This window comes from Hyperoodon ampullatus (genome assembly GCF_949752795.1).
Source record: "Hyperoodon ampullatus genome assembly, chromosome: 9".
NCBI classification, from domain to species: domain Eukaryota; kingdom Metazoa; phylum Chordata; class Mammalia; order Artiodactyla; family Ziphiidae; genus Hyperoodon; species Hyperoodon ampullatus.
The window spans coordinates 34,378,184-34,399,212 of NC_136922.1; the positions used below are offsets into that span (position 1 = coordinate 34,378,184).

The window sequence follows — 21,029 nt, forward strand, 5'->3', positions numbered from 1 at the left end:
AGTACATGGCTAGCTGGGCACGCCTGTTGTGTTGGAAAACAAAGAGGTGCTCAGAGACTATTAGGATTGTGTCAGAAGGACACAGAAACTGGCTTGAAGGAGCTGCCAGTAGCCAAATTTGGGACAATCTGAGTATCAGAAAGAATGATGATAGAGTAATGGGTTAAAACACATTAACTTAAAACAATCCATGAAACTACCTGGGAGGGAGAGTAGGGAGAGAAGGAAAGAGGGAGAGAGAGGGATAGACCGCAAGAGAGAGAATATTACATTACAGGAGAATGCACCTAACATACGAAGGAGGAATAGTATTTGAAAATCACTGTTTTGTAACCCCTAACGTGGTGATTGATTCAGGCGAGGGGTATCAATGGATACTGAAACTGTTGAGTGAAATGCTATCAGGGAGAAGGATAGTCATAGAATCTCAAATATCATCCTAGTTATTACTTAATAAGCACAAAGGGGTAAAGATACTTTTGCTAAGAAGAAATCTGGCAGATCCCACTTTAACTTGGTGATCAAACAGCATCACCACTGAAGACACAACCAGATGTTATATGCAATGTGTAGCAGGAACGCGGCACTGCCCACGAAGGAGTCTGGCCGAAGAAAAGCACCCTTGAGTCTGACTGAGACTCTAGGTTTAAGTACCAAATTACAGGAAATCCAGAGGGACGGAGGAGTCTGTTAAATACTCTCTTGGGGCTGCAAAAATCAAAAAACAAACCTCTAGACTCTGGCAAACTCTACAGTCAGATAACCCAGTTTCTTCAAAAATCAGTTGTGAGAAGAAAGTTAAACATGAAGGCGACGCGAGAAAGGACTTGAGACGTAATGACCAATGTATGGGCCTTATTTGGATCCTGATACAAATACGCTGGGGGTTGAAAAACAATAATAGTAACTGTGGACACAGACTGTATATTTGCTGGTAACACAGGGTGAAATGATACTGTGTCTACAATTGCTTTAAAATAATTTGGAAGGAGGGCAGTTGGGTTGGGATACAGATGAAACAAGACTAGCCATGGACAGGTAATTGCTAAGGTGTCCACCTGTGTGTTCATGATAGTATTCCATCTATTTAGGAATGTATTTGAAAGTTTTATAATTAAATTAAAAATACTGCTAATTAATAGGGAATAGCTTGACATTTTGTGCCTCTTTATGCAATGCATTGAGAAGTACATGTCATCTGTATAGAATTGTTGCCAATAATATCTGAGTCTGTCAGGAAACAATCACATAAGCTCAGAATGTGTGACATTCTACAAGGCAGTTTTCTTGGGTTGTCTACAAAATGTCAGTGTTATGAAAAGCAACAAAAAATAATGTCATAAACAATCAGGTCTTCCCTGGTGGCGCAGTGGTTGAGAGTCCGCCTGCCGATGCAGGGGACACGGGTTCATGCCCTGGTCCGGGAAGATCCCACATGCCGCGGAGCGGCTGGGCCCGTGAGCCATGGCTGCTGAGCCTGCGTGTCCGGAGCCTGTGCTCCGTAACGGGAGAGGCCGCAACAGTGAGAGGCCCACGTACCACAAAAAAAAAGTTATGAAAGACATTTTTGGCACAATGCAGACATTTGAATATGAATTGAATATATCATAATACATATATTATTACATATATTGAATATATCATAATACATGATATTATTGAATTAATATTAATTATTTTAGGTATGATGATGGTTATGCGGTTTTCAGGAGAACGTCCTTATTCTTAGGAGATGTGTATGGAAGTATTTTAGGGTGAATTGTATGATGTCTGCAAATTACTTGAAACATACATGGATTAGGTTGCTGCATTTTAAATCACTATTTTCCTAGGTTAGAAACATTCAAATATCAGCAGATGCCTGAGATTCAATCTAACATTTGTTGAAAGATAGAGAAAAAAGCAAATGGGGGGCTCTAGGTGAAGCATATACAAATGTTTGCACTATTCTTTCATCTTTCTATATGTTTGAACTTTTTCGAAATAGTTAAGAACAAACAGGTAGCGTACAAAAATGAACTCTCAGGGCTTCCCTGGTGGCGCAGTGGTTGAGAGTCCACATGCCGATGCAAAGGACGTGGGTTCGTGCCCCGGTCCAGGAAGATTCCACCTGCTGCGGAGCGGCTGGGCCCGTGAGCCATGGCCGCTGAGCCTGCGCGTCCGGAGCCTGTGCTCCGCAACGGGAGAGACCACAACAGTGAGAGGCCCGCGTATCGCAAAAAAAAAAAAAATGAACTCGCAACAAATACATATTTGTTAGATTAAGTGTGCTGACAATATTCTCTCTGGCAATAATTGCCTGTAATAGTGTTTAATAGAATTAATTCTAAACTAAGATTGATTCAGAATACAGAAAAGAAGGAAAGCTTTATTTCGTTGTATGAACTTTCATGTGACAAAGAACAGAAAAATAAAGAACTATAGGTGGAAATTAAGAAAAGAGTTTAGTGATGTCTTAAGGAATTTTTTTTTTTAACGTGGATGACATTTAAAGACAGACCCACTGTAGGAGAAAACTTTCTTATTTTTTGTCAAGAGATCAAAAATGGCTTTTATCTAGGCATGGCCTCAACACTCCTTGTAATATAGGATATACCTCTAGAATTTGAAAAAGAAAACTCTTATCCTCTTCCACCCCTTCCCTGGTTGCCATGAGGTGTCAAATTGAGGCACATTTTGCTCAGGGTTATTGGGGTCTTGTGAGCAACCATGGCAGATTGATAAAGTCATGAGATGGTAATTCCTACTCCTCTACAAAATTTCCCTAAGTGATTATAACAGCCCCTGATATTATCCTCCTTTTTTCAATCCAAACAGATCCCTAAAGAAGTGGCTGACATCTTTAACGCCCCCAGTGATGATGAAGAGTTTGTCGGTTTCCAAGATGATGTTCCCATGGAAACCCTGTCATCAGAGGAGAGCTGCGATAGTTTTGACTCACTGGAGTCAGGGAAGCAGGTATGGGTGCCTCCTTTCAAGGCAGGCGTATCCGTCTGGAAGCTTGGATCTTGGTTCGGATTTTTTTTTTTTTTTTTTTTTTTTGCAGTACGTGGGCCTCTCACTGTTGTGGCCTCTCCCGTTGTGGAGCACAGGCTCCGGACACGCAGGCTCAGCGGCCATGGTTCACGGGCCCAGCCACTCTGCGGCACGTGGGATCTTCCCGGATCGGGGCACAGACCCGCGTCCCCTGCATCGGCAGGCGGACTCCCAACCACTGCGCCACCAGGGAAGCCCCAGATATTCTTTTACTTGAACATGGTCTGAGATTGGTGGTATCAGTTAATTGTCGAGCATCTTATTTTATTAGTGTTACACCTTCATGTTTCAAGCACCTGGTGAGGGTACCTCGCTCAGTTTTGCTGTTTAAATCCTTTCTATGTGTAATAATTTTTTTTTTCAGTAAAGGGGACCTCACATGATCAAATCCGTTTTCTTTGCCACCTCGGGGCTGCAGCCTGTGGCCAGGCTGTATTTGGAGCGCTCCCACACAGCTGGCGGGGGAGGGCTGATCCCCTAGCGATAGTGTAGGAGTGTGTGGTTACCATGAGACACATGGCCTCTGTGCTTCTGCGGTGAGGCTGTCCACACCTCACTCGTGGGATTGCTGGCGAGAGCATTGTTCTTTCTTTAATTCCTTTGATCTGTGGCAGACACAAGTTGCAGTTCTCGGAGAGGTAGATTCCTGGAGGTTTATGTGGTGATTTGGCAGGAGCGTGGCCAGAGTATCCAGGCTTCCGGGGCATTTTTTTCTGAGTTCATTTGTGGCACTCAGAATTCCTCATTCTCCCTCGACCGTGGCCTCTCCTAAAAGGCTGTGAGTTAGACCCACCTAGCTTCCGCTGGGCAAGTAGAGGAAGGCAGGCAGTTAGTTATGTAAGTGAAGCCCCGGCTTGATGGCAGTGTGTGTGGTCCTCACCTTATCCAATGCCTCTGCAGCATTTGACCACCACCCCCCCCGCCAGCCACCTGCTTCCACTCGCCTTGGTCTCTTTCTCTTACGCCTTTTGTTCTTGGTTGTCATCCCTTCTACTTCCTGTCCCCATCTGTGGATGTTCTCCAAGATGTTATCTTCAGACCTTTCCACTTAATGATCTCAGTGCCTGGCCTGGTCTCAGCCGTTGCCTCCTGGTTCTTTGTGGTTTGGCTCCTCCCTCCAGCCCCAGATGTATTTCTGACAGCCACTTGGATCCGTCATCATCGTTCAAGGGAGGTCGGAAACTCACCATTTTCCCTCCCTGGTTGTCTGTCTTCCCCGTTTTTGTCTCCAACTTTGGAGCCCTTGACGCCTCCTGTTTCCTCACCCATCTCCTCAAGTCCCTTGCAGGAGCTGATGAATCTTCTGCCATGTTCCTCACCTCCATCCCTTCCCGTCTCTTCCCTTCTCAGCTACCGTGGTTCTCATAGTCCTTACCGCAGGCGTGGAACTGAGCTCTGGTCACCATCCTCCCCTGTTGGGAAATCGCCAGTCCCTCCATTCGAATGTGGTCAGGCAGTGAGCGGCAGCCTGTTGGGTCCACCGTGAGTGGCCCTCTGCGTGGCGCGGGACGTTGTGTGAAGCGCCAGCACGAGCCTGGCGGGCAGCAGGCCTTCAGGAGTGGAGCGGCCGCTCTTGCTGCTGTGACGACTGCCCCTTCTCCTGTGCCCTCACACCTGCCCCCAGTCCACCCCCGCTCCCAAGTCTGACCCCAGCATTTATTGCGTGGCCCATGACAACATGCTTTTCATGCAGAGTGCCCTTAATTCACTATCTCCCTGGGAAGGTGCAGGCGCTGTCATTATTCCTGTTTCACAGGTGATGAAACTGAAGTGTGGGGAGGTGAAGTGACTTGGTCTGAGGCCTCACATCTGAGAAGTGGCCGAGCTGGGATGTTCCTAATCTAGGAGCCCCACTTCTCAGCCTCGTGCCTGGCACGGCTCTTTCCTGCGGGCTTTGCAGCAGTAGATCAGAGACCACATCCATCCCCCCGGCATGCACTGTTCTGCCCCCTGTGCACAGTGGTCCAGGCTCTTCATCCTGCCTCTGTGCGCTCTCAGCATCTTTCTAGCCTCTAGCCCAGTTTAGATGCAGGTCAAATGCTTCTGCTTCCACGAAGTCTTACTGGATTTTCTTTCTTTCTGTGTGCCATGTTGCGTGTGTCTCCCTTACAACACTGATCCTCGCCATGGTGACCTATGGACTTGTCCAGCTCCCTTACTAAATGACAAGCTCCTTGATGGAAGGGGCCTCATACTTGAACGGTGCTTTCCAACTTCCCCGGCTTGGGCTGCTTTCTTGGGTTGTCCCTTTCCTCTTGTTTCATACATCCAGTGCCCATGGGCGAAGGATCACCCATGGGGCGGAACTGAGGTGGGATACTTATCTGACTGGTTCAGCCACCATGACTTCCAGTCTGTTTCTTCACATCCCATGAGCTTCAAAATAAAAAAAGTCACCACTCTGTTAGCTTCTCTTCTGATCTGTTATTTGCTTATGTTCTTGATCATGGTAGATGCAGGTCACCAAAGCCCACAACATACTGTCTAGTAGTGATTTTAAAGCATTAACGGCCAGATTTCAGAGAACAAAGAGTGGTGTGAGGGTTGTAACCAGGGACACAGGAGACTGTGCAGTGGATGTTCGCTTTGTTACAGACCCCCATTAAAGATGGTTTTTACACCCTGTGAAATCAGGAGAATAAAAGCATGGGCCTTGGTTTAGGGCTGCAGCTGAGTTGTTTTCTCTATCAGTACTGGCCACCAAAGATACTGATCTCTCCCAGGCTGACCGCTGCCTGTGACACCAGCTCAAAGCACAGAAGGAGCCACAGGACTGGCAGGTTGGAACCTGCTGTTCCAAGGCATGACCTGTTCGGGCTCCAGCCAGGGACTTTGGGTAGATGATGAAGTGTGCACATGGGCCCCACTGCCCTGCAGCAGCCTGCAGGGGCTGGCCCAGGGCTCTTGAGCCAGATGTTTCCTGCCCCCGGAGGCAGTGGGTTTCCTTGGGAGCCAACCGCGCACCATTCTTCCTTCATAACAGACCCTGGCCTGCTGCTTCCCCACCTGGACCCCACACACTCCGGATCCATTTTAACCCGCCGAGAGAAGCCGCGTGAACTTGTACGTAGTGTAGTGTGCGCAGCAGTGCCGGCGCTGGTCTCCCTGAAGCACAATTTGAATTTCACTTTAAAGAAACTTCCCTTTTGTGTGTGAATTTTTTTTTTTTTAAGCAGCTGCACCACAGCTATCAACAAAGGGACGAAGTAATTTACATCTGAGCACAGTCACTCCAATTACCCATAATAATTCACAGGAGATATTTTTAAGCTTAAAAAAATGCCGGATATAGGCATTTCTTTCTTTTTCTCCCGGGAAGTTTTTCCACTCGTCTGTTATGTCTGTTTTTCTCCAGAGACTGATTATCCGAGCTCGAAGAAGTATATAATTAAAGTCAGGGAAAAGGCAGGCAGGGAGATAAAGATTCTCCAGCCGCATGTGCTGTCATGAGGGGTCATACCCCTGCATCAGGGATAGGAGGGGAGACGTCAGAGGCAGCAGAGGACATGGACTCCAGGCCTGGCTGCCAGCTTGGAGGAGGCTGGGATGTGGGTCTCCGTTCTGTACTGCCATCCTTGCTTTTCCCCTCCTGTCTTTTAAGCATGCCATTTATTTCTATGAGTTCAAAAGAAAGAAAAAGTCATTACTGGAACATGTCCTTTCTGAGTCAGCCGTGTAACATCTTTCCTCGGGCTCACTTGCTACCTGCCGGCGGTGGCTGGTTCTCACCTCCTGTGGGAGACGGACTCCCCGGGGTGGGAGGGTTGGAGCTTTTCCTTCGGTGCCCTGTGGTAGCGGGTGATGGAGCAACTGCGTTCTCCTGGGCAGTGGGCGGGGCGGGGTGTGGAAGCCTCCAACCCTGTCCTGCCTGGAGGTGTGCTGTCTGTGAACCAGGCATCTCCCCTGGGAGGAGCCGGCTTGGGATGGCTGTTGGAAAGGAAAGCCAGCGTCCGTGGAGGAGCCAGGGCCAGGTCTTCTCCTCCATGTGTTTTCTGTTCTGTGTGAACGCAGACGCTCCTGATGGCCCGCCCTGGCGGGAGAAACTGAATTCCATCAGCCCTTACCGGGCACACCAGCTGATGGAGGCTGCGGCCATTCTGGGTTTTTGAAATTGTTCAACTTGTGGGTCTGACTTTCTGCAAACTATGGAAAATATGTATATATACGTATGTTTTTATTGTGGTAAAACCTACATAAAATTTACCATTTTAACCATTTTTAAGTGCGGTAAGTCCCGGTGTCCTGCCTGCAAGACACTGAGAGGCGTTATTCACAGCGTCTCGAGGCCTTCACCGTTATCTGTTTCTAGAATGTTTTCATCGTCTCACACAGAAACTCTGTCCCCATTACACAGTAACTGCCCATGTCCCCAGCCCCTGCCAGCCTCTGTTCTTCTTTCTTTCTCCATGACATACGTGTGTTTTTAATTTAGCAGGATGTGTGTTTCCATTCCAAAAACTTCACAGAAGAGCTAAGAAGAATTTTTAGAGAGGACACTGACTCAGAGACGGAAGATTTTGAAGGATTTACGCAGAGTGATCTGAATGTTAACAGTAACCCGGAAGTAATGGTAATAATTATCAACATGAGGGAGGGTGGGTTGTAATATTTTTAGTCCTGGTTCCGAATTGTATTGTTACTTGTAAGAAGTCACTTTACACATGAAAAGGTTTTACTTTTCCTTACATGTTCATCTTATAAGCCAGTTAACAAAGTATAAAGATTTTACTATTTTTTACGTGTTCATCTTATAAGCCAGTTAACAAAATATAAAGATTTTACTTTTTCTTATGTGTCCATCTTCTAAGCCAGTTAGCTAAATGTAAACTTGGCTATTCGAAGGCGAATTCCTGACCCACCAGTCCATTATTCTCTTAGAGAAAATCCAGTTGTCTTCCTGGGTGCCTTTGGAGTCTGGGGGGATGTGTCCCAGGCGTCCCTTATTATCCTTATCAGACAGTTTATTTCAGACTTTTTTTTTTTTTTTTTTTTGCAGTACACGGGGCTCTCACTGTTGTGGCCTCTCCCGTTGCGGAGCACAGGCTCCGGACGCGCAGGCTCAGCGGCCATGGCTCACGGGCCCAGCTGCTCCGCGGCATGTGCGATCTTCCCAGTCCGGGGCATGAACCCGCGTCCCCTGCATCGGCAGGCGGACTCTCAAACACTGCGCCACCAGGGAAGCCCTTCAGACTTCTTTGAACCTCTTTTGTCTGAAAAGAGGAGGGTCTGAGAGTAACGAGTTCCTGAAAGTCGTTTTCTGTTGTGCGCCAAGTAATGTTCTTAGGTTTGGAGTTAATTTGGCAAAAATTTAGCTGTGGTACAAACTTAAGAGTTTTTTCTGTGCATTCTTGATTTGGATCACGACCTGCTTTTTAATGAGAAAGATGACCTGGGCTTGTCTGATTCCTAAGGGAAGTCTGCCCTCAGCCCTTTGCCATCAAGAGACTTGTTGGTTGATCTATTTTTATTCCATGTGTTTAGTAGGCCAGTTGACTGCCGACCAGTATTTGAATCTCAGAGTAACTTTGAAGAACAGCCTTTGGATTTGTTTTAGGCATAAAAATGTTTTTTACTAACTGAAAAATAGCATACATTTATCTCAGAAAATCAGTACACCACTTCCTTCTTTGGTATCAAGATAAGGGATAGAGAGAGAGGTTAAGCCTCATTACGTTCAGAAGCTCCCAGAGAAGCACTCCTGGCGTGGAACCTGTGTAGGTGTTTAAATAAGCTGTAACCAGTAGGGTTGCTTTGTCCTTCACCTTTTCCTGGGGGGGCTTAAAGCCTGAAAGCCTTAATGGTAGGCTGCCTTGCTCGATGGTGATTTTTTTCTGTGAATAGCAACACAGACCTGTGCCAACCTATCGGCCTCAGACCCCCGCCCTTTGGCTTTCTTTACAGAAGTTATTTGCATGGCAGTTCATGTGTCCTGGCCAGCAAGGCTCCACTTTCTTGTCAGCAAGACACTGAGATCCTTCCAAACCCTGATGGGTATCATCTACTCTTAGTGACTTGTTTATCTTCTCTTCTTTAGCTAAGTAATGTTGGGATATTCAAAGAATTTGTGTTTCTAGCATGGGAGAGTGAATTACCCCCAGCACCTTTTTTTTTGTTTTCTTCCAAGTCTGTACATTTAGGGAATGAATCGTGACATGTTACGTTGATTCTGATAGCTCTGATAACTCATAGCTCAGGGCAGGTCCACCTGTGCATTTATTTTGGAATTCAGTGAGAAAGCAAGCCTTGGTGCCTCCTCACCCAACCTCCTGCCCACCCTAGTGAGTAGTGGTGAGACCACCTTTTTGGCAATAGGGTATGACTCTACTTTGGTGTCTAGTGGTCTCCTAGCCAGGCGTGAAACTGCCGCAGCCGTGGTGCTGGCTCTCAGGTCAGAGTCTCCACCGGTGACTCTTTCCATACCTCAGTCCTTTGTAGTACGCTGCTCCACGTCCTTGGTAAAGAGACGTGGGTTAGACGGCGATTATGATAAATGAATAAAGCCAGTCAGGGGAGAGAATTCCTCTGAAGTTCTCCAACAGTGTCTTCTAAAATAGATCCCTCTGCAGCCCACTATTTGGAATTCCAAAGCTACTAATGTGGAGAGTTCAGGATATTAAAACAAATAGAGGGGCTTCCCTGGTGGCGCAGTGGTTGAGAGTCCGCCTGCCGATGCAGGGGACACGGGTTCGTGCCCCGGTCCGGGAAGATCCCACATGCCACGGAGCGGCTGGGCCCGTGAGCCATGGCCGCTGAGCCTGCGTGTCCGGAGCCTGTGCTCCGCAACGGGAGAGGCCACAACAGTGAGAGGCCCGCGTACCGCAAAAAAACAAAACAAAACAAAACAAAAACAAATAGATAACTCCGTACAGTACAGTCTTATTTCTCTGCTTGGCTTTTTGTGCATTGATACATACACCAAGGTTTGGAAGTTGTCTGCTTTTTTTCCCCCTCCCGCTGCTTTATTTTTAACTTGAGTCCAGCTGGAATTTGGGGCGGGGGTGGTCACCGAGGAAGAAGCAGAGTCATTAACTGAATCCCAGGCGGCTCCTGGTGCTGTTCTCAGCTCTCCTCACAACCTGAGTCCCTGACAGAGGTGCCCAGGCTACACTGTCCAGCCTGTGGTCAAGGAAAGATGCCAGGCGATGACCTTGATCCCAATATTTAAACCCACCTCTGCTGTTGCTGAGTCCTTTGCATCTGAGATGTCACCTTGCTGTTGCCTTCCATTCTTACTGTGTTCTCACGTGTGAAACCAAGTTATGTTTTAATGCTGGAGACCTATGCCGAGTGGAGACTGAAAATTGAGGCTGAGAATTGCTTGAGCTGACTGAACAGGTGCCTGCAGCCACCTGCAGAGCTGTCTGCCTGATTTCACCCCATGGCGCTGCGGGTTACAGAAAGGGGAGGAGGCTTCCCTTGAGTGAGGACCCAGTGTATCCTGGGGATGAGGTTCCGCCACTGACCCCGATGGCAGGTCATCTGCCTGCTCCTTGGTCACTTCACTAAAATGAAGTCAGCTCTCCTGTCCCTTACTCATGAGTTCTGTTCCAGCTAGAGGTAGGGCAGAATGGTATTTTATTTTTCACTCAGCACTCCATTTTTATCTGAGGATACCTCTGATGTCATGCACACCCTTTTCTTTGACTGTTTCCATATTCCTGGGCTCCAGGTGTGCCAGCTTGGCTGGTCCACTGGGGAGGAGCCCACCTCGTCAGCGTTTGGCTTCCAGCCTGATGCTCTGAACAGAACACGGTCTGCCGGTGGGTGTGGCTGGTCCAGAGCGCGCGTAGTAGCCTGCTTTTTGATTTTGTTCATCTACAAACTACTTGCGCATTTAACTGAAGAGTTCAGAGGGAACTACCGATAGGAAGGGAGAGCTTTCAGCTATTCATTGTTTTCCTAAAATACTGTCAGTGGTTTTAAGTGTGTCTTTCTGAAGGTTTGTTTATAGGCACTGTCTTTGTTATTGCTGTCATTTCATTAGCTCGTGGAGTCAGAGCTGAGTGATGATGGTAAAGCATCTTTCATGGGTGAAGAAGAGGAAGATGATGAAGAAGAAAAGACTTCACCTAGAAGCAGCAAGCCGAGAAGAAGCAGTATTGGTCTTCGAGTAGCCTTTCAGTTCCCCACCAAGAAACCGGCAAAAAATGCCGGTAAGAACAGTCCTCCTGAGCCATTGTTTTCTGGCTCGTGCATACAGGACAGTAAGAATGGAATTCTTGGAAGAAAGACAAGCTGCAGACAGAGGAAGGAAAGGGAAGATTCTGCCTCTGAGTCTGAGGACGACTCCAGGGACGAGGGCCAGGAGAGCTCAGATGCCCTGCTGAAAAGGACCATGAACATCAAGGAGAACAAAGCCATGGTAAGGCCGCGCGGCCCGAGACCACCACTGCTGGGGCTCCCAGGGCTGCGTCCCCACAGCTGCTGCTGTTTTGGCTTCTGTCAGGAAGTGTGCTCTGAGCATTGTGGGTTCCTTCTCTTTTCCTGGACCCCAAGCGGTTATCACCTGATTAGCTTTGGTTTGGGAACAGAGACTCCCGGGACCATTTTTAGCCCCCTCCACAGTGCCATGGACTAAACGCCATTTACTGTGGATCAAGTTATGTTGCAAATATGCAGTGGTATTTTACAGAGATGAGAGGGCCTGTTCCCAGCAGAAAGAAGCAATGTGTAAACGTGGGTGTCACGAAGCCCACTTAGGAGTTGCTTTGTGCAGGTCAGGCAGGCAGCTTTCAACCTAGATGCTGTAGTGTCAAGATATCAGCTAAAGGAATGAAAGGGGTCTAGGTATTAAAAGGAACTGAGCAGTTTTGAATCACTTTAAAATGTTTTCACCAGAATAATTAATGGAACAAGGTGAAATCTTTGTGTATTTGGTTTTTCTATATGTGGTCAGTAACTGTGGTTTCCTTCATAATTTTATACACACAGAATTAAAAAAATAATTCTTACCAATCATCATCACTTTTAGTATTTTGGTATATTTTTTCTTTAATATTTTCTTTTTAAAAAGCATAATTTAATGATACTGTATATGCAGTCTTATTATATGTCTATTAAGTTGCTTAAGAAAATATAAAGCCTATTTTGGGGTATAATTTATCCAGAGACATATTTGTGCTCAGCTAAGAGAAATTTTTAGTGTCATATCTCTCTGCGTCTTTAAAATAAGAACTATGTTCATGATTTTAGGATTTATGGGTGACACCCATACCTCTGTGTAAGTCTAAAACTAAAAGGAATCCTAATTAAATTGTATGATTGGCACATTAATGCCTGTTATTTGGTGTTCTTAGGTGTTTATTTGGGAATATTTTCATAAATTATTTTTATTGATAAGAAATTAACCAACTTAAAGAATCAGTGTTTCAGAGCTCTGAATAACTGCCAGAATGATCTAGTTGGGCCTTTTCTGTTGTGAACATGATGAAACTTGATTCAGGTGGGCAAAATGATAGGTTCCAGGGTCACACTGCGAATTAGTAGCTCAGTCAGGATTCTAACCTCATGCTCCAGGCCTTGGACCTTCCAGGACAGTTTTCATTGTGTCTTCTCCTTCTACCTAAGGAATGGGCGTAGATTTTATTCCTCTCATGCTATCAGCATCTCACCTGCGCAGATAAAAATCTTTACATGTGAGGTTAAAAAAATAACAACTGCTGAGATCTTATTACAAGTTTCTCATAGCTGCAAACTGGAAGACTTGTGATAACATGTTAGATGAAGTAGACGTGGCAATATTTATGCACGATCCTTTCTTTCTTCTGAACTTCAGCTTGCTCAGTTATTGGCGGAATTGAACTCAATGCCAGATTTCTTCCCGGTCCGAACCCCGAACTCAGCTTCTGTAAGTGGATCTCCTTATATGTATTGATTCCAGTACTCATGCACACAGTCGGTTGCTAGATGGCTTTCATTCCAGAAAGCAGTCAGTTGTGTGTGTCTGTGCTCTCACCTGCAGAAGAAGAAAGCAGTGAGGCGGGCCTTCTCAGAGGGACAGATCCCACGGCGCACCAACCCGGCCCGGAGCGCACGGCCTCCTGAGAAGTTCGCCCTGGAGAACTTCACCGTGTCGGCCGCCAAGTTTGCAGAAGAGTTTTACAGTTTCAGAAGAAGGAAGACAACAAGCGGGGTATTTTCTGACTATAATGAACCAATGCTTCTTTGTCTAAGCCAGCGGTCCTCGCACATGAGCGTTCATCATAGCCCTCTGGGGCTCGGTGAGAGCGCTGAGGTTCTGACTCGGTAGGTCTGCAGCAGCTGAGAAGTTGCATGTCAGCCAAGTTCCCAGATGCTGTGGGTACTCCTGGGACCGCACTCGGAAAAGAGCCCTGGGCCTAAGCTTGCGCTTGGTCTAAGCTGTAGGCCGTGAAGCGGGTCCTTCCTCTAAACCGAGCAATGGCTAGGACCCCAGCTTCCTCTCCAGTGGAGGCTGATAATGGCTGCAGGTGGCTTCGTGGTTTGGCTTGTGGTCCTGTTTAGGAACGGGGGGTTCGGAGGGCTTTCAGTCTAGAGCAAGACACTGTGGACCCTTCCCATTTGTGGCTTCGGCTGTTCAGTGTGGGTCACTTCCCCGGCCTCACAGAGCTTGCAGCAGGTGACCGTTCACTGGTCAGGGAAACCCTGAGCTTCTGGTTTATCGTTCTGGGTCACCTTGCTGTCAGGGAAGCTCAGCACTAAGGATAGGAGCTCAGCAAATGACTAAAATGTGTGAATGATTTCAGGGAAATAGAAGAGGGACATAGTTAACATTCATGGTCCTAGAGCCCTGAGGAGTTTAAAACTTCTATAATTTTTTTTTTTTAACCGCCCAAACCATCTAATGCTCAGTTCTGCTTTGGCTCGTTCTGCAGGGGAGATGCCAGGGATATCGACGACGTCGCTGTGTATCTTCTTTTCGGCCAGTGGAGGACATTACTGAAGAGGACTTGGAGAATGTGGCCATAACTGTTCGAGATAAAATCTATGATAAAGTTCTGGTAAAGTATATCTGATGAATAATTCACGTGATCGTGACTTATACTGGGAGTCCCAGGCACTGGTATTTGAAATCCTGCCTTGTTTTAAACTGTATCTGGGCTTACGCACTTGTGCCGTCTCCCCAGGGCGCAGAGGTGGGCTCCGAGTTGGAGCAGCTATAACCGGGAAAGGGGAGACGGCTCAGTGCAGTAATTCTAATCAGGAGACGGGTCTCTGGGGGATGCATATTATCTGTGGGGGGAGGCAGGGGTGTAGTCTGGAAAAGCATAGTTGTAATTGTTATATTTTAACTCGTTTTTATGTTTTAAACGTTGAAAAAAATACTACGCTTTTATAACCAACAGAAATATATTTCTAATATATTCTTAACACATTGAAAACGTATGTATGATATATATTTTATATAACCAATAGAAACTAAAGTTTGATCGAATATCTTTGGTAGGTAGGAAATGTGTTAAATTTTTTTAAAATGGTAATGTAGAGGATGGCTTTGTGTTGTTTTGCATCCTTTTTAGATAATGGGACAGTGTCTTAAATACTATTAAAAGGTTTTCAATTTAATTGCCAATGTTTTTAAAACCAGGAGATTTTATCCTGGACATAACCGGATTGCTAGGAACTGGGTTGGAGCCGTGTGATGCTGCCCAGGGCTTATCATCATTCAGTCACCTCTCACCCCTGTGGGCTCTGGTCTCTCCCATCATTTCTGTCCAGCTGATCATTTCATTTCTTCCAGGCTCCCTGCTCAGTCTCATCTGCCCTAAGAGGCTTCTCTGGCCCCAGAACTAAAAGTGCTTACAGGCTGCCAGAGAGTGCCAGTGTTTGTACCAGAGAAACAGCACTGCTCGATTCCCGGGGAGAGGCAGGGCTGCTTCCTGCACTTAGGATGTTCGTGTGGCCTCGTGGGCCTCCCCCTCCCAATCCCATGTTCACCACTCACTGCCTTCCGCCTCAGGGTAACACTTGCCACCAGTGTCGGCAGAAGACCATTGACACCAAGACGGTGTGTCGGAACCAGAGCTGCGGCGGGGTGCGAGGACAGTTCTGTGGACCTTGCCTGCGGAACCGCTACGGGGAGGACGTGAGATCGGCGCTGCTGGACCCGGTAGGCACAGTGCTCGCCTCGGCCTGAGTTGTATTGGTGAGGGCAGCGAGCTGCGGACGGGGCTCCTGGGCCCTCTGTCGGGTACCTGTAGCTGCAGAGCTCTGGGCTTTGTAGGCCCCCTCACCACCCTCCTTTTCATTCTGCCTCTTGAGACCGGCAGCAATGAAAAGTAGAGTTTCGTGCCCTACAGATAGGACCAGAGAAGAGAGTGCATTTCGCTTTCCAGGGTCAGAGGCAAGCTTTCTTAGAGTTAGGGTTTGTACAGGCCAGCCTGTGTCCCTTTCCACCAGCAGCGTCCTTTACCTTGGATTTGCTGGGGCCAGGCCCCGGGGGTGGGTATACCACGGTGTAGGGTGCTTTCTGTGCGCACCTGCACTGCTCTGAGATTTCACGCCTGTTAATGCAGTTTATTTCAGTTGTTATTCTTTTAGCCTCCCAACACCTTGGTTCTCTCTGTAAAATGAGCTGATACATAGTATGATGGTTAGTGTGCCCTTGAACCTGGGCAGTGTGGCTCCAGAGTCTATGCTCTTAACCACTGCAAGACCTCTTATGCAGCAGTCATGGGGGTAAATAGACTGTCCCTAGTTTGCAGGTGAATGTAAACTGCTACTCAGGTTGAGTGATTTGAGAAACCCTATGTTCTCAGAAGCAGGGCCGACCTCCTGGGCGTGTGACCTGTGAAGTGGTAAGGGGCCCTGCACTTGCTCTGATACCTGAAATTCTCCAAAACGTTTTGAACATGTTTACTAATTATGCACCTGATCCTGTTTAAAACCAACACGTTTCAGTGTTTCTGCATGCGTGATCTGGGGTGATCAACCTTTCTGGACCTTTTTGAAACACGCGAGGGGAAGGAGACATTAGTACATGTCACAGGGTGAAGGATTATCTGAAGCGTCTCACGTGATTAAAGATTGGTGGAGAGGCTGAGTGATCCAGGCTCAATCAGAAGCTCGTCTTGCGGGGAGAGCCTATTGATAACGGGGGCATTTCTGCTGCCATTGCTTCCCTAGGGTTGGGTGTGTCCTCCCTGCCGGGGCATCTGCAATTGCAGTTACTGTCGGAAGCGTGATGGTCGCTGTGCCACAGGCATCCTCATTCATCTGGCCAAGTTTTACGGTTATAATAACGTTAAGGAATATCTGGAGAGGTAAGCCTCACAAATCAAAAACAGAGGTTGTAATTCCAGGTGCTGCAGGGGAGACCCTCTAGGCAGGTACGGGGTTGCCTTGTTTCAGTCTGATTCTTAGAAATCACGTCGAGTGCCAGTCATCCTGTGTCTGTTTGCATTGGGCAAGCTCGGGACTGGTATTTTCCCTATCGGGAAGTTCCCTCCTTTGCTAGAATTTCCCCGATTGCCTCAACCAGTAAAAGAGTCTACAAGGCAGGCTGAGGCAAAGCTGCGAAGGCCCGAGGCAGCGCTAAGGAGAGGGGAGGCTTGGGCCATGTGCGCTCGGACGAGGAGGCTGCGTGTAGGGATGCGGGAGGCAGGCGAGTGGCCCTGGGGGCCGGCCCACACCGCTGTGCGTGCGTGAGGAGTCGGGCCTGAGCTGGTGACAGGAGAGCCGGTTCGGGCTTGGTACTCCAGGGGATGGTTGAGCCTCTAACCTAGGATGCCACTGTGCTTTTGCCTCCATCCCACTAATGCTTCCCATTTTTTCTCAGTTTACAAAAGCAGCTGGTAAAAGACAACTAAGAGAAGCACCAGCCAGCTCACCATGGAGGACTCCGACAAGACATGCCACTTGTGCCTAAGATTTCTTATGGTTGTGTTTGTATACAGAAATTCTTTGTAGATCTAAATACTATTTTTTTTAAAGATTGTTTATATACGTTAAAAGATTTCTCAGGAAGACGAGAGAGGAATCGACATACATGTATACACAGGCCTGTTTATAGATTGAATTGTTAAGCATCTGCAGCTGATTTTAAAAACCCATAGTTTAAATGGGGTAGAGGAAACATTGTGTAAGCAGCTCTTACCTTTGTTGCCTTGATCTTTTACCTCCCAAACCAGTCCCTGAAGGCCAGCTTGGGACAGGGGTTATAGCCCCTTTAAGTTTACCTTATCACAAGTGACCACAGTTCAAACCACATAGTTTAAGCTGCTCTGGGTCATTGGAAATTTCTATTGAAACTGTTCCCCTAAATTACAAGGTGCAATTACCTGTAGATCTTGAGTTTTATTTTTGTTAACACTTGAACACAAAGTGGACTGTCAGTCACATTCCGGACACTGGAGGGCTGCTGGCCAGCAGAAGCGGCTGCCTGGGGCCAGTGGCTTCTATAGTTTAAAAAAATATAAAGGCTAATACTTTTGAGAGGTTTTGTTTATCTACAAGAACTAGGCTCCCACGTGTATGGACCGGGAGACTTCCACCATATTGTTTTGGAGGTTCAGTGGAACGTTGCTGAAAATGTGATCTATACTGTACTCTTGTGTGTTGCAGGAACGGGGAGGCCAGGGTACTGGGGAGAGCTACAGATGAACAGATTCTCAGTAGGGTTCCTGTCTTTTTATCTACATTTGCTTCTTTTTGTCCCCCTTCTCTACTTTTCAGAGATGGTGTTTGTTTAAAAACAACGAATGCACATTTTAAGTTAGTTACTTAAAAGGTACATAAGCTGGACTCTGTTTTATGCCTCTCAGTAGAATAAATGACCGTGCAGGAACAAGGACATCTCCGCGGTGCTCCGGCGGGAGGAATAGAAGCCCCTCTGCAAGGGCCGTTGTTATGCCTCCAGCAGGAGGGCCACGCCTGCCAGGACCCATTTGGCCGCCTTTTCTTTGCTCTTCAACCTGAAGGTCCAGACACAGTTGGGGCCCCTTGTTTTGGTTTTGTACACAGGGCACTCGTAGGTGTGTTTGGTTTCCTGTCTGTCCGCGGGTATGGCTTTTGCAAAGATGACTGGCATTGCAGACCTTAACTCCTTGAGGTAGGCGTCCACGATGGCTCCTGACTGGCTGTCCCATCTGGCACCTACAGCATAAACCCAAGGGTTACAACCGTGCTGTATGTTGGTACTGAGCCTCTATTTGTTGTAGGCAATAAACGTTCCGGTTTTGTCACTTCATTCCTCGTCAGTGGCTTCCTTAGCGAGCTGGCCCGTGACTGAGATGGGAAGGAGATGAAGGTACTTGCTGCCCAGGGGCCACGCATACACTGTAAGCAGAGACTCTTGCTCCTGTGCTAATGCCTGAACTCTCTCCTGTGAACAGTCAACTAAATGATTTGAATTTAAAAGGTGCAAAACTTACTTACATGAAAACAGATTCCGTGAGAGAGAATCCAGATGCAGTAAAGCAAACTAGTTTGTCCTTCCTTTAAACAAGTGAATCTGCATGCTTATGGACAGTATAAGACGTGTCCAATTCACCACATTCCCTCCCCACTGCACCTTTTTTTCTTCGTCTAAGTTCAGGTCACTTGTTGTTTATACCACCTACCCCGCCTTTAAAGCACGGGCCACAAGTGTTCAGATGGTGAAAGTAAAAAAGGAGCATCTTGGCAGAGACTTGGAAAGCATTTCTCCAAGTGCCCTTTAAGGTAAGAGGAAGTGTTCTACAAGATAAGATAAATGCATGGGTGAATAAATTTGGAAAATACTGCCTATTCTACCCCTTTGCCCAGAGAGTCACAGTATGCATTGGCATCTTACAGGCTTAGAGAAACCTGGTATTTTACCACAAGAGTGAAGTTAACTGTTTTCTAAAAAGGAGAAGAAAGATTTTTGCGCTGATTAAAAAGCAAAGTAAATTCAGTGTCTATGTCTTTACGTGACAGCCATGGCCTTAAAATGTGGCTCACATTGGACACACATCCTATCTACCTTAGCATTTAAATTGTTTGAAAGCCGGAAACGAGGTAAATAACCACCAGTGTGAGTGCTGAGAAATGGAATAAACAAAGGACAAATACCAACTGGAAGCTGAGTGAGACAGGTTCTAACTGTGATAGCCCTACACGCACTCTTTGGGACACCTTACCTTCCATGAGGAGCCCGTGGAGGTATGCGCCTTCCCTGGGGGGGTGCCCATAATCCTCCTTCGTTTTCTTGGTAACCTCAACAGTCAAGCACATTTTATCCAGTGGCCACTCTTTTTTTCGAGCCGTGGTCTGCATGATTGCTTTGGGAGGAGGACGGACAGGAATGGAGTAGGATAAAGCCACAGAAGGGTCCCGGGAGCCACCCGTATAAGCTGAGCATCTCCCTGAGTGAGGCGTGCTGTGGTCCCACAGGGTGTTCTTGGGCGCTGCACTAGAGCAGGGGTGGGAAACGAAGGCCTGCAGGACCACCTCCCTGCTTTGGTGGATGGAGTGTTACTGGAACGGCTATACCCATCTGGCTTATGCTCTGCCGTGCCAGAGTGGAACCGATGTGAGAGACCGGCAGCCTGTGATGGAAAACATTTACCGGGGTGGACCCCATCCCACCTCTCTTGGCTGCTCCTGTCCTGCCTGGCATTTTGTTTCCTCTGTAGTGGCCAGGGCAGGGGGAGTGGCTGGGGTTCTGCTAGGGGCGTGACTGTCAGCATCAGGGGCTGCCCTGCCCCAGCCCTTACCAGTTAAGAAGGACTGAGGGTTGAAGAAGCCAGAAAGCCACACCACAGCCGGAAGGGCGAGATCTTGTGTCCAGGTATCCAGTTCCCGACATCGCAAGAGGAGGTCATTAAACCTGGTGAGTAGAAGGTAAGAAGAAACAGACTTGCTTTTTGGTAATAAAGTTTTTCAGTAAGATTAGAGTCCGTGGGGTGAAGGGTGGTGGTAGAGAGGTCCACAACTGATAACCAGTGAAATCGTTACCTGACGATTTGCAGAACACTGTCCCTTTAAAGGGCTAGATTATATGTCCCGTTGAGACTGGGGACAAGAAACACTGGGAAATGTGACCAAAAAATTCGCCTCCGTTTATTCAACCACTATTTTATTTACATCCTCCCAGTGATACGTGGTGACTCTGCACAGGTGATCTGTGTATGATCCGGGCTGACAGATGCCAACACGGAGGTGCACAGGGACACAGCACCCCTGTGTGTCTAAGGATGGCGAGGGGAAGGCTGCCACGACTGTTTTAAGACCAGGGTTGCCAGGAAAGGCAGGGGCTTTAAAACGTGACATTAGCCTTCCCACGTGCAGTAATTACCTGAAAGCAGGGGAACCAACCATCTTCCATCCATCCAAAGCCTGTGGTGTGAGAAACTGCTGTTTTTACACAGGTTCTCTCATCCCGTGGGCACAGCAATTAGGCCAGGTAGGAAGTATCTGAAATTTACCTGTGAGGAAGCCAGCTCCCAGAAGCTAAGGAAAAATGAACTTTCATAAAATGAGGAGATACTGAAATGTAGGTCGAAGGGCTGCTAAAAACAGCAGGGAAGTGGAGCACAGAGCGAAGAGCCCAGGGAAAGAGGCAGCAAAGCAGTTCTCCAGGGTGAGGGCCACAGCAGGTAGCACTGACTTCCTGGGACCTTGTTTCGTTCGCAGTTGCCAAGGAAGCAGGGTTGAGTGAGAAATCATCTCGACAGACCACCACCTGGAGGAAACGTCTGTCTGAGATTGGGCTGTGAAGGAGGAAAGGCTTTTAAACGTTCACATTTAAACTTGAGTCACAAGGAAAATTCCTGCCAGGTTAGAACATGGCCCTGGGCCTTGCCCCATATTAAATTCTTTCAGATACTTGATGATAGATCCCACAAAGAAGAACGGCAAAGAACAGGAAAAGCAAGAAGACTTTTTAGTCTCAGAATGTTGTCACAAGGGGATAAACGTTGCAGCAACAAGTTTTTCTAAAAACAAGTGATTGTAGAACAAGATTATGCATTAAACAGATGAGGAAGTTAAGTTGGAAAAATCTCAGAAAGAATTACAGAAATGAAAGCACAAAGTAAGCAGCATAAGGCAGA

At 47.3% G+C, this 21,029-nt stretch overlaps 2 protein-coding genes across 3 annotated transcripts in view; one reads left to right on the forward strand and one right to left on the reverse strand.

Moving 5' to 3' along the window:
- CDCA7L (cell division cycle associated 7 like) overlaps nucleotides 1-16,823 on the forward strand; it is a gene marked incomplete at its 3' end in the record, with an annotated part of 50,786 nt that extends 33,963 nt beyond the window's left edge. The window contains exons 2-10 of one of the 2 annotated variants that reach the window (XM_079711494.1): nucleotides 2,818-2,958; nucleotides 7,469-7,606; nucleotides 11,021-11,398; nucleotides 12,812-12,883; nucleotides 12,998-13,168; nucleotides 13,890-14,015; nucleotides 14,975-15,124; nucleotides 16,141-16,277; nucleotides 16,793-16,823. In XM_079711494.1, the coding sequence (XP_079567620.1) occupies nucleotides 2,818-2,958; nucleotides 7,469-7,606; nucleotides 11,021-11,398; nucleotides 12,812-12,883; nucleotides 12,998-13,168; nucleotides 13,890-14,015; nucleotides 14,975-15,124; nucleotides 16,141-16,277; nucleotides 16,793-16,823 (1,344 nt within the window). Of the gene's footprint in view, nucleotides 1-2,817; nucleotides 2,959-7,468; nucleotides 7,607-11,020; nucleotides 11,399-12,811; nucleotides 12,884-12,997; nucleotides 13,169-13,889; nucleotides 14,016-14,974; nucleotides 15,125-16,140; nucleotides 16,278-16,792 lie in introns of those variants that run through there. The other variant, XM_079711495.1, reaches the window with a different exon arrangement.
- Nucleotides 16,824-17,331: 508 nt separating this feature from the next.
- DNAH11 (dynein axonemal heavy chain 11) overlaps nucleotides 17,332-21,029 on the reverse strand; it is a gene marked incomplete at its 5' end in the record, with an annotated part of 313,916 nt that continues 310,218 nt past the window's right edge. The window contains 3 exons of the mRNA XM_079711490.1: nucleotides 17,332-18,108; nucleotides 19,116-19,256; nucleotides 19,692-19,804. Of these exons, the coding sequence (XP_079567616.1) occupies nucleotides 17,861-18,108; nucleotides 19,116-19,256; nucleotides 19,692-19,804 (502 nt within the window). The 3' untranslated portion in view covers nucleotides 17,332-17,860. The remainder of the gene's footprint in view (nucleotides 18,109-19,115; nucleotides 19,257-19,691; nucleotides 19,805-21,029) is intronic.